Source organism: Telmatherina bonti (assembly GCF_933228915.1).
Source record: "Telmatherina bonti genome assembly, chromosome: 15".
Lineage (NCBI taxonomy): Eukaryota > Metazoa > Chordata > Actinopteri > Atheriniformes > Telmatherinidae > Telmatherina > Telmatherina bonti.
This window is the reverse complement of record NC_136613.1, coordinates 4,441,868-4,459,676: the sequence shown is the minus strand read 5'-3', so window position 1 is coordinate 4,459,676 and position 17,809 is coordinate 4,441,868. Positions and strand designations below refer to the sequence as shown.

At 43.9% G+C, this 17,809-nt stretch overlaps 1 protein-coding gene across 1 annotated transcript in view; it reads left to right on the top strand.

Moving 5' to 3' along the window:
• The first annotated feature begins 2,826 nt into the window (after positions 1 to 2,826).
• The window catches only part of cntnap5a (contactin associated protein family member 5a), a 177,171-nt gene continuing 162,188 nt past the window's right edge, over positions 2,827 to 17,809 (top strand). Inside the window, 1 exon segment of the mRNA XM_079254873.1 lies at positions 2,827 to 2,954. Within this exon segment, the coding sequence (XP_079110999.1) occupies positions 2,882 to 2,954 (73 nt within the window). The 5' untranslated portion in view covers positions 2,827 to 2,881.

The following is a 17,809-nucleotide window of genomic DNA, read 5'->3' as shown; positions in this document are numbered from 1 at the left end:
TTACCTCATGTTGTTTATTTACCTAATGCTGTCTATTTACCTCATGTTGTCTATTTACCTCATGTTGTTTATTTACCTCATGTTGTTTATTTACCTCATGTTGTCTATTTACCTCATGCTGTTTATTTACCTCATGTTGTTTATTGACCTAATGCTGTTTATTTACCTCATGTTGTCTATTTACCTCATGCTGTTTATTTACCTCATGTTGTTTATTTACCTCATGCTGTCAATTTACCTCATGTTGTCTATTTACCTCATGCTGTTTATTTACCTCATGTTGTTTATTTACCTAATGCTGTCTATTTACCTCATGTTGTCTATTTACCTCATGTTGTTTATTTACCTCATGTTGTTTATTTACCTCATGTTGTCTATTTACCTCATGCTGTTTATTTACCTCATGTTGTTTATTGACCTAATGCTGTTTATTTACCTCATGTTGTCTATTTACCTCATGCTGTTTATTTACCTCATGTTGTTTATTTACCTCATGCTGTCAATTTACCTCATGTTGTCTATTTACCTCATGCTGTTTATTTACCTCATGTTGTTTATTTACCTCATGTTGTTTATTTACCTAATGCTGTTTATTTACCTCATGTTGTCTATTTACCTAATGCTGTTTATTTACCTCATGTTGTCTATTTACCTCATGTTGTTTATTTACCTCATGTTGTCTATTTACCTCATGCTTTTTATTTACCTCATGTTGTCTATTTACCTAATGCTGTTTATTTACCTCATGTTGTCTATTTACCTCATGTTGTCTATTTACCTAATGCTGTTTATTTACCTCATGTTGTCTATTTACCTCATGTTGTTTATTTACCTCATGTTGTCTATTTACCTCATGTCTATTTACCTAATGCTGTTTATTTACCTCATGTTGTCTATTTACCTCATGTTGTCTATTTACCTCATGTTGTCTATTTACCTAATGCTGTTTATTTACCTCATGTTGTCTATTTACCTCATGTTGTTTATTTACCTCATGTTGTCTATTTACCTCATGTTGTCTATTTACCTAATGCTGTTTATTTACCTCATGTTGTCTATTTACCTCATGTTGTCTATTTACCTCATGTCTATTTACCTAATGCTGTTTATTTACCTCATGTTGTCTATTTACCTCATGTCTATTTACCTAATGCTGTTTATTTACCTCATGTTGTCTATTTACCTCATGTTGTTTATTTACCTCATGTTGTCTATTTACCTCATGTCTATTTACCTCATGTCTATTTACCTAATGCTGTTTATTTACCTCATGTTGTCTATTTACCTCATGTTGTCTATTTACCTCATGTTGTCTATTTACCTAATGCTGTTTATTTACCTCATGTTGTCTATTTACCTAATGCTGTTTATTTACCTCATGTTGTCTATTTACCTAATGCTGTTTATTTACCTCATGTTGTCTATTTACCTCATGTTGTTTATTTACCTCATGTCTATTTACCTAATGCTGTTTATTTACCTCATGTTGTCTATTTACCTCATGTCTATTTACCTAATGCTGTTTATTTACCTCATGTTGTCTATTTACCTCATGTTGTCTATTTACCTCATGTTGTTTATTTACCTCATGTTGTCTATTTACCTCATGTTGTTTATTTACCTTATGTTGTCTATTTACCTCATGCTGTTTATTTACCTCATGTTGTCTATTTACCTCATGTCTATTTACCTAATGCTGTTTATTTACCTCATGTTGTTTATTTACCTCATGTTGTCTATTTACCTCATGTTGTCTATTTACCTCATGTCTATTTACCTAATGCTGTTTATTTACCTCATGTTGTCTATTTACCTCATGTCTATTTACCTAATGCTGTTTATTTACCTCATGTTGTCTATTTACCTCATGTTGTTTATTTACCTCATGTTGTCTATTTACCTCATGTCTATTTACCTCATGTCTATTTACCTAATGTTGTTTATTTACCTCATGTTGTCTATTTACCTCATGTTGTTTATTTACCTCATGTTGTTTATTTACCTCATGTCTATTTACCTAATGCTGTTTATTTACCTCATGTTGTCTATTTACCTCATGTCTATTTACCTAATGCTGTTTATTTACCTCATGTTGTCTATTTACCTCATGTTGTTTATTTACCTCATGTTGTCTATTTACCTCATGTCTATTTACCTCATGTCTATTTACCTAATGCTGTTTATTTACCTCATGTTGTCTATTTACCTCATGTCTATTTACCTAATGCTGTTTATTTACCTCATGTTGTCTATTTACCTCATGTTGTTTATTTACCTCATGTTGTCTATTTACCTCATGTCTATTTACCTCATGTCTATTTACCTAATGTTGTTTATTTACCTCATGTTGTCTATTTACCTAATGTTGTTTATTTACCTCATGTTGTCTATTTACCTCATGTTGTCTATTTACCTCATGTTGTTTATTTGCATCACCTTGTTTATTTTCTCCCCAGAGGGAAAATAAACAACATGTCTGATTTATAAAATAAGACCTGATGACTTTTATAAATAATTGTTTTGGATCTTTTCCTTCACGTTTCTGAGAACTGGGTCCAGAACCAAACCCTGATCCGGATCCGCTCTCTGGTCTCACCTGCAGCCTCGTGACAACAGCTGCATGTGGATCAGAACCAGGACGATTGGTCTGAGCACGCGGACCCGGGCTGCTCGCGCGCAGCGGCGTGGTCCGGTTCCGCCAGTGAATCCTGAAGGGAGGGGGAGCGGGGGGCGGGCTGCACCTCACAGGGAGGAGGGAGGGCGTGCCATCGTGGGAGAGGTTTGCTCCTCCACATCAGACTCCTGCCATCCCTCCAAGCCGGAGGAGCGAGGAGGACTCAGCTTTGCGGACCCGGATCCTCGCGCGCAGCTCTGCGGGAAGATGGTGGCTCTGCTGCCCGCCTTCATCCTCCTCTCTCTGGGCGTCTTCAGCGCAGCTTCAGCCGCGTCTCACCGTGAGTAGCGCGGCTGTCCGCGCGCACCTGTCGCCGCCGCGGGGAGGGAGGGGTCCGGTCCGGTCCGGTTCGGTTCCGGATCAGGTCTGCGCTGCTGCTGGGGACAGTTTGGTTGCACGTGAGCAAGTTGGTGATGATGAAGGCGGGACTGATGAAGGTCAAGCAGACAGGTTCGGTTCTGGTGATCCGAACCGGAGGCGCCGCGTTGGGGCGCGCGGAGTGTGTGTGTGTGTGTGTGTGTGTGTGTGTGTGTGTGTGTGTGTGTGTGTGTGTGTGTTCGTTCAGAGGCCTGAACGTGCAGCTTTGTGTTGAAAAACACTGATTTCCATCAAGAAGTGTGATTTCCAGCCGGTTCTGGTTCTGGGAATGTCCTGGAATTCATCCTGGAGTTTCCAACCTTCTTGTTTCTGTCTTTTCTGTTTTTCTTAACTTTCTGAGCAGCTGGAGGAAGAGAAGATGGAAATCTGTTCACTTTGACTTGAATGGTCTGAAACCGGATCAGACTTCTGCAGTTTGCAGCTGAAAAGCTTCTTCTTGTTTTTACAGTAAATGTTCCGACATTAAAGAACCGCAGTCGTCAACATTCAGCAGAAACAAAGAAAATTATGGTTTTATTCAGGTCACGTTTGAAAACAAGCTGGAATAAAACCCACAAAGCCGCAGGTTTCAGGTGAGACGACAGGACGGGGATTCTGGATCCTTCTGGGACCAGAATCAGGAGAGGACCCTCCACCAGAGTCTGGACCTTCGGATGGTCCCGGTCTGCAGAGAGAACACAGGAATCCTGGACATCTCTGCAGACACAGTCTGGAAAACGTTGTGCGGTAGTGTGCGTGGAGTCCAGGTTTAAACACACAGCAGGTTTGTTCCATATGAAACGTGGAATAAAAGCGGATTTCATTCCTCCTGATGGAACTTCTCAGGCTGCAGAAGAGGCTCGGATCCTGAACCTGCAGGTTCTGGGTTCGGATCCAGTCCGCCGTGTTTCTGCTCCAGTTCCACATAAATGATGCGTTTATCTGGAGACAGCTTCCACCTCGTCTGTTTGAACCTACAGGAATCTGGATCTCCAGCGAACGCCGCCGCGACGCCACCAGCTCTGCGCTTTGCCTTCCGCCATCTTGGTTTTTTGGGCAAAGTCAGCGGTGAGATGGAGGGAAGATGTTTGAGACGTTTCTGAGGACAAACGGAAGGTCGAAGGTGCAGCGATGCTGGTTTACAGAGAACCTGATGTCTCATCAATCTGCTCCGACTCGCTTCTAAGCATAGACAGCGTCTATGCTTAGAATCTATGTTTAGAAGCGTTAGCCTCTGCACGCTCACCGAGGCTAACGCTGCTCACCGAGGCCGACGACAGGCCTTGCAGAGAGAAGGTCGCTGGTTTGAGCCCCCCCCCCTCCCCCCGTGTGCGTGGTTTTCTCCAGGTCAGCTTCAGTCTCACGTTGGATAAAATCTGAACGGCTTCAGAATGAAATCAGCCTTCATTAAATCACGTTTTCATTCCATCAGCTGGGATCCGATCACGATACAATTCACGTTAACGGCAATATTTAATTCTTTCAAAACAGTTCACTCTGTCATCAGACAGTCTGTCAGACAGTCTGTCTGATGACAGACTCTGTCTCTAACTGATGTCCTGTAAAGTAGCTCCCCCTAGAGGCAGGAGGTCGGAACTACACCTCAGACAAGCTTTTCCGGTTTGGAATTCCCGAACAACTTCCAGACGATTTTCAGATGTCATGTTTGTTCCAGCCGGAGAGGAGAAAAATCTTGTTTCACGGCTTTCCCTAAAGAAAAAGCAGCGATCTGCTGAGTTTTATCAACTAATAAAACCAGTCTCTGACGCCCTGCTGAGGCCAGACTGACGTCTCCATCCAGAACCTGGAAGGTTCCCACGACCTGCTTGTTACTACGGAAACAGGAGGGAGATTGTTCTCATCCACTGTCCCAAATACCACAGAAGGATCTTTAAAGTCCACCTGAAGATGCTGGACCCGCCCCCCTGCGTCATGGCATCTCGGGTTGGCTGATTTAACCAGACAGGGGGGGGCGGGGTTAGAGATGAAAATGGAATCGGACCAGAAACATGTGGTTAATAATGTTTTATTCGGCTTCTTGGTGAGGTCAGTCTATTGCAACATTTCCCCGAATTTAAACAATAATCTACGTTAAAATGACGCAGAGAAAGTCTTCTGGTTACGGACATGCGCTAGTGATGCACGCTCCATTGGGCTGCAGGTGAGGATGGAGCCGTCTATGTTCTCGATGCTCGGACGAGAATTTCAAAATTACGTTTAGTATCTTTACTTTGAACTCATAAAACTTGGGAGTGATATGATATAAAAACAAGACGTGAATTAAAAGACAAGCAGCATCTGAAGATGATTATGTTTGCATCATGACTCGTCAGCAAACTCGGCAAAGTGATTTGTTGAATTGAAATGTCGGGATCAAACCTTTACACTCCTCCACAACAGCTTGTTTTGGTTCTAATACCGCGTGGGTCAGGAACATGTATTTCACCTCTTAACGTTCCTCATCTACTTCCCTACGTACGTAAAAAGGACCTTCGTTTCAAACGTTGTCATACGTCGACTCAGCGCAGCTTTGTTACCAGGGTTACTAAGTCAGTTCATCCACCTGGGGGCAGTGCTGAGTTCACTTCCATCTTCTGACTCTGGTCGGTAGAATGCACCGCTAGGATGTTGTTTAGATAGACTGTATATAAAAGATGGGCGGAGCCTCCGTGACGTCACCCGTAGGTTTCTGAAGAGCTGAATTGAAGCTCGGTGGGCGGTTCCTACCATCACCATCTTAGCAGGGGCGTACGCGTCGTCTCACCCAGAAAATACAAATATGGGCAAAGAGGTGGAGCTGAGAGGGGGGCTGTGAGCGTCATGGTGGATGATTGACATCGAGCGAACTCCGAGCTTTCTGTAGCTAAGAGCTAACCGAGCTAACCTGGAGATAACAGGAGCTAACCAGCTAACGGAGGTAAACGGGCTAACGCTAAGTCACATTGTTAACCGGCTAAAAACCACGATTGTTCTACATTCTTCTGACTTGAAGCGGGAGATCAGGTACCTGTCAATCAAAAGGAGACGCCCCTAAATATGCCGAAATTTGAGATTAAATTACTTTTAAACGGGCGAGTTAGAAAAAAATTCTCTCCCCCCACAGTGTTCATGAAGGTAAACCTGATCTATTAAACCTAAAATGGATTTTTGTTCCAGGCATCTGAAAACACCAGAAGAAGAAAACCAGAAAGTTTTTCTTCTTCTTGTGGTGCTGCTTATTTGGCGGTTTCTGCTTTGTTTTCTTCCTGTTCGTCTTCTTTACGACATTTTCATCTTCCTGATACATAACTCGTCTTCATTTAAAAGCACAGGTACTTATCGCTATTTCACATGGTTTGTTTCAGCTATTTTGGCAACTATGACTGTTAATAAAGCACAATCTGCAGGGAAGTCGTTGTTAGCATAGCTTGTAGTGACGTATATGTAAGCTAAGCTAACTGCTGCTATCGGAAGCAAGATTCATATTAAATTCTAAGCAAAAGCATTTGTTACATGAGGTGTCAAATCAGATGATCGTAAATCAGATTAGGAGCTAGTTCTCAGAGCTAATACTAAGTGTAGACCGTACAGTCGGCTAATGATCCCTGAAAACCATCTCTGACGACGTTCTTCTGCTGGTAATCAGTAATGTAGTGACTTCCACAGGAGCTAGTTAGGCGACTGGGTCCGGTCTATTTGTTTGACGCCCTGTTGGTGGTTCCAAAATGACGCACATAGGTCACAGATAGCGAAGATTTGTTTATTGGAAACTGTTACATAGACTGCCAGACGATCAGATACGATGTAACTTCACCAGTATAATATGACAGTGTGCAACGCAAAATGTGACTCCAATCCGTATCACCATGACAACAATGTAACACCAAACATCCACCCAGTTGTAACTCCCCACATAAACTACATTTATGGCTCCTATACGTAGAAAGGAATATTTGGTCTGCTTCCCTGTTGCATCCAACTGCACAGCGTATGGCGACATCTCCGACAGACTGAATGAGCCGCTGTAGCTCCAGGTAGCGGTGCAGCTGCCCAACATTGCAGCGGTTTTAGCGCCGTGAAGCGTGTCTGTTGCCATGTATGAATACAACTCAACACTGCCCCCAATGGTTTCTGAGGGTACTGCTCTGTTTTCAGCGACAAGTGACGAATAGCTTGGAAAAGGACCACATTACAAACATAACCAATGCAGGAAACGGGTAAACCGCCATAATTTATACCCTTTAAGTCGTGAATTGGCCGCTTGTTGTTAATATAATGACTAAATAAATAAAATGAATAATAAATAAAAAGATTAAATAAATTAAAATAAATACCAGAACGTTATCAGATTAATCAACTATTTTGCAGATGAAGACGTCGCCCCCTGGTGGCCACAAGGTGAACAGAAATAATCTGATGTTTCACAGTGAATCTTGGTTTCACTCCGAGGTAAAACAACTCGTTTCTTCTTCTACTCTTTCCACTCGGTGTCCATGCTGGGTTTTGTGGTGAGAAAATGGAAGGAAATGGAGTCTTTTAACCTTCCCTGCCCTTTCTTGTCATGTTAAACGTGAAAAGGGTCTCCTGGCAGTAAATCCACCCGAGGCGAGCCATCATTCGATCCGTTTGCCGGTGCACTCTGAGGCCGAGCGCGACACCAGGCCCGTGTTGCAGCAGGTTCAGCTCAGCCGAGGAGCTGAGCTGAACTGACAGCCACATTCCTCATGTCTGACAATCATGTGCTTCTCAGACTTGTGCTGTGATCAGGCCTGACGTGCCACCATGGCTGCCATGAAACGCTGAGAAGCTCCTGGAGATCAAAGATCTGCTTCGTATTTACCGCTGAGAGCAGGAGGAGCCATTTCTCCATGCATGGAAGTCTCCAGCTGGAGCTAATACATGATGTATTGACACTTTTTTCCAGTAATTGCATCAGGGGAGCTCTTTATAAATGCAATCAAGTCACACTTTTCTGGATCAGTTATTGGATTATGAAGGCAGAGCGGAGCCTTATTAGCCGCTGCTGGAGTTTGTCCTGACAAAAGACAGAAAACTGCGCCGTCTGAGGCCTTCAATGACCCCACCTAACACTGGATTTTCAGCCGTTACCTCCAAGCGATTGGTACTGTCCTGGACCGTCCAGGCTTTACGTTCAGAACCGCTCAGGTCCGGCTCCAGGAACCTGGCCCCAAACTCGCCCAGTCCAGATCAGATTCCAGGGCCAAGAGGATCCAAAGCATCTGCAGACATATGACACCCCCAGAGGTGACCCTCCCCCTCCCCCCCATCCAGGCCTGGAGAGTCAGAGCTGCATGTCTGTCTCTGGACGTCCACAGTCCAGGCAGCGGATGTAGCTCATAAACATGACGTTTCAGTTTAATCCAGAATCTTTAGAAGCTCAGACGACACATTGAATCCTACGGAGCTACGACACGGACCCCAGTTCAACCAGTTAAACCTGTTTTTAACTGGCTGAACTGGGGTCCAGCATGTCTGGCAATGTAAAACGCGCCAATATGAACCATGTTTAATCCAATCCACTTTATTTATGAAGCACATTTTTAAAACAGAATGTCACCAAAGTGCTCCAATGTGGAATATCACAAAATTCTATTCTATTCTACAGTCATTTATCGGACGCTTTTATCCAAAGCGACTTACATATGAGTGAAAACAACACAAGCATGAAATCAGACAGTAGAGGACATGGTAGGAAGGTGCCGGTGGACTGTCCAGTTGGACGCAGGTCAATGAAGTGCTACAGGCTTTTTTTTGTTTGTTTGTTTTTGTTTATTCCCTTCTCACCCCATAACATCACCTATGTTTTAATACAAAGAATTAATACCATAAAGTTTGTAGCTAAGAACTGGGCGAAGTTCTCCAACTTTCCAACAAGTTCTCCTTGAAGAGCTGAGTTTTCAGCTGGGTCTTAAAAGTAGACAGGGACTCTGCAGAGCGGACAGAGTTTGGGAGATCATTCCACCATCGTGGAACAACAGAGGAAAAGAGTCTGGCTGGTGATTTAGTCCCACGTTGTGGTGGTAACACGAGGCGTCTTTCACTGGTGGAACGTAGCTGTGGAGAGGGAGTGTAGGCCTGGATCAGGGAGTGAAGGTAGACGGGAGCTGTTTGAGTTATTGTTTTGTAAGCCAGAAGCAAAGCTTTAAATTTGATGCGTGCTGCGACCGGAAGCCAGTGAAGAGCGATTAGCAGCAGAGTGACGTGTTCATTTGGGTTGGTTGAAGACCAGACGCGCTGCGGCATTCTGGATCATCTGCAGAGGTTTAACCAGCATGCAGGCAGACCTGCCAGTAGGGAACTGCAGCAATCGATGCGCAAGATGACCAGACCCTGAACCAACAGCTGGGTCGTGTGTTCGGTCTGGTATGGTCTGATTCTCTTGATGTTGTAGAGAGCATATTGGCAGGTATGGGCAACCAAGGCAACATGGACCTTAAAGGTCAACTGGTCATCCACCATGACCCCAAGATTCTGGGCAGCAGGCGTAGGAACAAGTGTGACAGAGTCAAGCTTCACACTCAGTTGCAGATGTAAGGAAGGATTGGCTGGACAGACAATGAGCTCTGTCTTGGACAGATTGAGCTGAAGGTGGTGAGCCTTCATCCATGCCGAGATATCAGCAAGGCAAGCTGATATTCTCATTGAGATGGTTGTGTCATCCGGAGGAAAGGAGAAGAAAAGCTGAGTGTTATCTGCATAGCAGTAGTAGGAGAAGCCATGAGAGCTTCTAACTGCTCCAAGTGAGGAGGTGTATAGTGAGAAGAGAAGAGGGCCGAGCACCGACCCTTGAGGCACCCCTGTTTTCAACTCATGAGATCTGGACACTTCTCCTCGCCAGGATACTCTGAAGGATCTTCCTGAGAGGTAGGACGAGAACCAGGAGAGGACAGATCCAGAGATGCCGAGCTCAGAGAGTGTGGAGAGGAGAATCTGATGGTTCACTGTGTCAAAAGCAGCAGACAGGTCCAGAAGTATCAGGACTGAGGATTGACCAGTGGATCTGGTCCAGCAGGATCAGGACTGAGGATTGACCAGTGGATCTGGTCCAGCAGGATCAGGACTGAGGATTGACCAGTGGATCTGGTCCAGCAGGACCAGGACTGAGGATTGACCAGTGGATCTGGTCCAGCAGGATCAGGACTGAGGATTGACCAGTGGATCTGGTCCAGCAGGACCAGGACTGAGGATTGACCAGTGGATCTGGTCCAGCAGGACCAGGACTGAGGATTGACCAGTGGATCTGGTCCAGCAGGATCAGGACTGAGGATTGACCAGTGGATCTGGTCCAGCAGGACCAGGACTGAGGATTGACCAGTGGATCTGGCAAGCCGGAGGGAATCGGTAACAGACAGGAGAGCAGTTTCAGTGGAATGGCCTTGACTAAAGCCAGACAGAAAATGAAAATACAATGAAATATATAATGTCGTTAAAATAAAAATAACAGGTAAAACAATTCAAAATAAATAAATACCCAACAAAATAGTTAAAATAATACAGAAAATAAAACAAATAAAAGACACAGAGGACCACACAAGTCACACAGTGTTAGAAGCCAGAGAATAAAAATGGCCTTTAGACGAGGCTTAAAGCACTCCAAACTAAAAGGGGGGGGGCAGCTCGGACATGGAGGGCCAGAGTCCAGAGTCTAGGAGCGACTACGGAGAACGCCATGTCCCCTCTGGTCCTGGGTCTCAGAGTTGTGGACTAACTGCGAGGGTGAAAGAGCGTGTTGGCTGATACCTACATACGACTGTTGCGGTCGTCCAGTCCAAGCACAACTTGGTCTCAGTCAGCTCCAGGTCTCAGTCCTTGTCTGATTGGTTAGAAATGAAAGAAGTCTGATTGGTTGCTGAGCTACGATCCTACAGAACTACAGGAAACCAGTGTGAAACCATCATTTTCTTCACGCAGACTTCTGGACGTTTTAATCTGCTTCTCATGGACATAAATATTTTCCATCTGCTCATTTTCTGTAAACTGCTGATAATTTATCAGAAATATTTTATGATTAACACTAAATGATCCACAGATGTTCCGCCTGTTGACCTCCTCCGAGTTTTACAGAGTTTACTGTTTATCCAGACACTTAATCAGATTTATTTACTGCATCAACTCCGTATTTTTTCTCTGTGGGGATCGAACCGCTGACCTAACCGGGGGACATCCGCTCTGTCGCATGACTAACAGAGAACAGCAAGATTTTATTCATCAGTCTGAGGCAAAGATTCCCAACCTGAGGAGAAGATGGAACAGAGAAATGTGGATTCCTGTTCCAGATGTGCGGACAGCCGCCGTGCTGGTTTCCAGATGTGCGGACAGCCGCCGTGCTGGTTTCCAGATGTGCGGACAGCCGTCGTGCTGGTTTCCAGATGTGCGGAGAGCCGCCGTGCTGGTTTCCAGATGTGCGGAGAGCCGCCGTGCTGGTTTCCAGATGTGCGGAGAGCCGCCGTGCTGGTTTCCAGATGTGCGGAGAGCCGCCGTGCTGGTTTCCAGATGTGCGGACAGCCGCCGTGCTGGTTTCCAGATGTGCGGACAGCCGCCGTGCTGGTTTCCAGATGTGCGGACAGCCGCCGTGCTGGTTTCCAGATGTGCGGACAGCCGCCGTGCTGGTTTCCAGATGTGCGGACAGCCGCCGTGCTGGTTTCCAGATGTGCGGACAGCCGCCGTGCTGGTTTCCAGATGTGCGGACAGCCGTCGTGCTGGTTTCCAGATGTTTGTCAGGATGTCTGTTTAATTCTCTGCTACTGACTGTAAAAACATGGAAAAAACAACGATTCGAGATTTGAAATTATTTCATTTTTGTTTCCAGAGAACTTGTTGCCAGGAAACAGTGAAGCAGTTTGATAGATGTTTATCTGGATTTCACTTCAGAAAAAACAAAACAAACAACCAGAAAAACAAACAACCAGAAAAACAAACTCAGTCAACTGTAAACTGTTTCGTCTCTGCAGAAGTTTTATCGGATTGTTTGGATCAAAATTTTATTTTACAGCAGATTTATTGAAAAAAAGCTACAAATATTTTTAATTTCAGGTGTTTTAATAAGTTTTTCTTGCAAAAAAAAAATTCTCTTAGTAATCAATTTTAATGATTGATTAATCTGGTGTGTCTCATCTCAGACGTCATCTGACACGTTGGTTTGTTTTCCATCACGGCGAAACACTTTGCTGATCGTCTGTATCGTATTCCTGCGAACTGAAGAACGAATCATGCTGAAGCAGAGGAGGTGGATAGCAGGCGATCCGACCAATCACAGGAGAGTAACGGCACAGCCCACCAATCACACGTAAAGATCCAAACAACTGGCCAATCACCTGGCTGCAGCCAAATATAAATATATAAACACACGTTCCTCGGTCACAGGTCGACTTCCTGTTTGTCACGATGAAGATGCAAAGCTGTGATTGGTCGGAGATGCATTTCAGTCACTGTGATTGGACAGAATGATGTGCAGGGTTGGCTGAATCTGGGTTGATAGTACGGCCATGCAGAACAAACTCAAATCAATACCTCCATTAGATGAACAGGTTTCCCTGAATTATTTCAGTATCATTTCATTTTTAGCCAGACAGCAACATGAACGTTTCAATTGCAAAATTTTTAATTTTTAATTGATTTTGATTGTATTTATTTTTTAACTGATTTATTTTTTATTTCATTATAAAATGGATAAATACAAAATAATAATAAAAAAGCAAATATTTTTCGATTAAAAGAACAGATACTAATAATAAGTGAAGAGAAACAGTTTAAATACGGTAATTTAAATAATACTTTTATATGTTTAAGAGTAAAAAATGTTTTTCAGACTATTTAAATAATCAGCATGAGGATGTTTACACCCATTATTGGGTTTGAAGGTTTGTTCTGGATTAATTTTCATCCAGCATTAGTTAATATTTGTGATCAGATTTCAGAGAAATGACTTTTAATCACCAGTCATGGTGAATCTGGATGGGGCCCCGACCTCGGGCCCTGCAGAGTTATCTGTACGGCCCTGCTGTTTTCCACAGTTAAAGGTCAAAGTTCATCAGTTGTCCCTGAAGTGTGCACGTCCAGCGGATAGATCTGGATCCGGTGCGAGAAGACCAGCTGTTTCTGGTGTGTGGAGCCGTTGATCCTGCAAGCTGCTCCGATCCTCCACGTTTCTGCCGGTGGAAAACAAAGGCTGCTTGTTTTCAGTCATAATCAGGATATGATTACAGCATTTGCACAAATATGACCATATGATTTGATGTATAATTAAAAACGGCGTATTGGAGTCCAGATTAGTTGTGCAACACGAAGCGAACTGCAGCGTATTTACCACGTCCTGAATATCCAGGCTGTAGTTTTTCCCGGTGTTTGTCTGCAGAACGGTGTGTTAGCACGGCGATGCTAATCTGCTGCTGCTTTAATAAGAGCAGCGAGGCTCGTCGGCCCACACCCGGCCTGATGGGGGGAACGGGGGAGAGAAGCTTTCATTAGCAGCTGAGATGACACTCCTCAGCGCAGGTCTGTGGGAGGAATACTGCTTCGCTTTCAGTCATCTCCTCACTGGAGACCGCTTCACCAGGCATCCATTTTTTATGAGATGGAATCGGTTTCCAGGGTGGCAACACACACACACACACACATATTTACTTAAAATTTCATGCTGAAAGTTGGCTCGGTGAGCAGATCCTTCACTGCTAATTATTTCCTATGTGAAGCAGCGGCGCGGTGGCGGCGCGGCGTCTGTGTGAGGAAGGCGATGCAGCTGCAGATTGGCTCGCTAATGAACACAAAGCAGCCGCCCGGTGAACTCCTGCAGCTGTAGCATCCAGGCTGATGGATTTATCAGGAGGGAAATGAGGCGGAGCGCCGCGCCGTCTCCTCACGTTTCAGCTCGCCGTTTCCCGCCAAGCGGAAGGAAGGCGGGAGGATGAGGAGGTCCTAAAACTGCCGCTTCGAGGCTTCATGTTGTCGAAGCTTCGGATGGAAAGCTGCGGCGCGTTTTAGGGAAACTGAAGCGATAAAAGAGTTTATTATATGTATTATATGATGTTAAATGCTTTAAGATGAAATGACACGCTGGAGATGAAAAGCCTGATTTCATTAAACTGACTACAATCTATTTTTCTTCGATTCATAAAAATGTAAAAACTTTCTTCTAAATGATGTTTTTATTGAAACGTAAAGAATACAACAGCAGCTGTTTCAGTTGGATTCTATCTATCAGGACTGGACGATTAATCAGATTTAATCTCAGTACGATCTGAGTTTCCAACGATGATAAAAATAAAAGGGTGTGATTATTTTTCTCTCTGCAGTTTCCTCTCCTGCTGTCTTCAGCTGCTAATCGAGCGTCTCTGGCGTTGCAGTGCTGTGCTGTAAACTCCTCCCACAGCCGCTTTGCTTTCATTCAGACACTGTTGCCAACTTGGAGACTTTCTCGCTAAATCTGGAGACTTTTTTTGTTAAAAGCGACAAATCTAGCAGCTTTTACTGGAGTTATTAGAGACTTTTCTGGTGTTCTGGCGACTGACTTGAAGGCACATATTGTTCTGCAGTTACTGTAAGGAAGGAGCAGCGGGAGCCTCTCCCGTCCTAAAGCACTCCCAGGCGGCCAGTCTCAGTCGGCTCCGGCTGCAGGTCCATGTAGAATAACTGCAGTAGGTTGTGGAAGTTCACCTAAACATACTTTATACCATTGTCAGTGACAACTGGCTGCATTATTTTCCTATACATAGTTCGGCCAGTTAAACACTGTAATATCCCTCCGTTACGGGGCGTTACCATAGCAACGCGTTAACCAGCTGGTTCAGATCAGCCGTCTTTTAACAGGTGAATGAGAGAAACGCGCTGCAGCCTGACAGCGGCTGTTTGGTATAAAACGTATAAAATAGTTCCTATATAAGCGGTAAAAGCGGATTAAACAACTCGGAACCGTACATTAGACGGTTATAATGCACGACACGGAGTCTAGAACACCACGACGCGCAGCGTTGTTTAGAAATACTGGATAGTTGTGTTAAATAATCCAGATCTCAATTTCAGTCAAAATAATGGTGATTATAGTTCTCGTCGTGATCGAGCAGCTCTACTATCTATCTATCTGTCTATCTGTCTATCATCACCTTTTATCTGTTTTTTGTGACAAATAATAAAAATTCAGGAAAAAACAAAGATAAAAATTGTTAATAAAAAGATCCTAAAATCAGCTGAGAGATGTTTTACATGTATCGGTCAAATAGAATTAAATAGAAAATTAAATAAGGTTATTTATTTATTTTAAATTGAAGGAAATGGCAGCTTATTCTGACCTTTTCCCCCTGAAGACAAACCTGTAGCTTCCGCTACGGAGACATTTAATCAGAATTATTTCTACGTACGAAGCGCTTCGTGTCATCAGCGTAAAAACTGAACTTTAAGCTGTGTTGGAATGTTTCCTGGTCGTCACATGCATGTCGATGCAAACATCTTTCCACTTCCACACACAAGTACGTAGTCTTAACAAAGAATAATAAATACTATCAGAAACACAGTAGAGTGCACCGTAAGCCTTTAACGTCTCCTTGTGGCGCTGCTAACAGGAGCGTGTACGATGGCGGTCTCAGGTCAGAGCGGAACTCCAGAACTAAAGTACGTAGAGCGGACACGGCCAGATAAAGCAGACACATCCTGACATGTTGACGAGTCTGTAATAATAATAATGTCCAGGATTTGGTCCTGAACGCAGCTCAGAGACGTAATATGGAGGTCGTTTATCAGTTAAAGCGCTGTGGGGCTTTTAAGTCTCACGTTTCTGAACTTACAAACCAAACCGTCTAATAAGGAAATAAATAGGAGGTTAAACAGGAATGACAACAATCCTAATTACAAACCTGGTTTGGAACAGCTTGGTGCCACTTCCACCAATTACATGTAATTATAAGTGTTTATATAACTGATTATAACAGGGTAAATGTACCGGAGTGTTTTTACAGCTTCTGATGGATGTTTTTACTGAAGTGACGGCTGCTTTACTAGATGAATGTCTGCATCTTTAAACGTCACTTTCCTCACATCTCCAGCGTGTCAGACTTCTGGCAGTCTCCTCTGTGTTGCTGCTTGTCAGGAAATAGTTGAAATACTTTTCACAGAAGCAGGATTTAGAGCAGATTTGATGCTTTCAGACATCTCGACTCGTCATGCAGCATCGTGACCTTCGAGGGCTCGCTGAGACATCCTGCTGGCAGGGATGTGGCGATGATGGGGGCGGGTCGCCGGCTTCCACGCCGCAGAGCAGGAGGTCAGCACAATGTTTCCACACTTCTCTGCGACTTCACTCTGACTTCAGACGACGGTTGTCGCCGCTTCACCTGGTCGTTTGCAGGGCTGTGATGATACGCTTTTGTCCCGATTCGATTCCGATCTGTTTGGGGGCCGATTTGATTTCAAATGTGATTCTTACAATTCTTCTTCTGCTGATTTTTGTAGATTAAAAACAAAAAAATGTATAAAACTTATTTTTGTGCATCTTTTTCTTTTCAGTTCAATTAAGAAAAAAAAACAACGCAGTAGCCAGACCATCATTCTGCTGCTATAACGCCCAAGAAGACAAATAAAAACACCAATAAGAACAATAAAAACATAAATTTTATTGTAGATTAATTTTGTTTATTTGAAAAAAAAAAATTGATTTTAAAATTGTGAAGCAAAAAATCTCAATTTTCGATTTATCGATTCGATCTTCTAGTCGTTGGAGCGTCGCATGGCGGGCTGTGCACTCGTTTCCTGAAGTTGGGACTTGTGAGAGGAAAGGAAATGTCCGGCTTGTTCCGGTTCCTCATGAAGCCACAGCGAGGAGGAGCAACACGAAGATCTGATGAGAAGCCGAGGAGATCAGATCAGAGTCGATCTGCTGGTTCAGGTCTTCCTCTGGTCCCCAGACGTTAGAGAGACACGAAAGATCCTGCTTCGGCACGGAAAATCTGGACAGAAAACGGAGAAACAGCTGGTTGCTATAGCAACGGCAGAACTAAAGAGCCAAAATCAAGAAGAAATGTGGAGGATCTTAATCCAACTGCTTCCGTTGAAGTTCTGGACTTCCAAGATCTTCCATGTTTCCATCAGTAGCAGATGGTTGCAGAAAGCAAGACCTGGTCCAGGAACTGGTCCAGAAGCAGGTCTGATCTTTCATTTGATCGGAACTGTGCATATTAATGAGCAGCATGACAGATTAAAGCTAACGAGCTAGTTGTCTGTCGTCCGCCGGACAAATAAAGATGTGTTCCATGAAATACGACTTTTTAACCCTATGAAGGCAAATGCATCATTTTATTTTCATCACTTTATGGTCGAATCTTTGCTAAAAACTTCATGTGGTTCTGGTCTTCTGCCCCCTGGTGGTTGCCAGGAACACTACAGTCACTCCGACCCATAAATATTAGATTCTGTTAAAGATCCAAAACCCCGGGGGAATGAAAACCGGATCTATGAGCCAGTCTGACGGACAGGAAGGTACTGGGAAAATCTGAAGACTGGACTTGTATGATCCAGGTTCCTGGTCTTAGTGAGAACTGGATCAGTAGCGTTCTGGATTAACTGCAGCTGTCTGATGGACTTTAAGGAGACCTGTCAGAACCAGGTTCCAGTAGTCTGGTCTAGTAAAGATAAATCCTGCTGAGTCATCAGTCCTTTAATCCTCCACATCAGGTTTAGGCAGCTTCGGTCGGAGTTTCCCTGCTGCAACACATCTGGCACACATCAGACCTAATTATGAACCGTTGATTAGAATCAGGTCTGTTGCAGCAGGGAAACTCCTAACATTTGCAG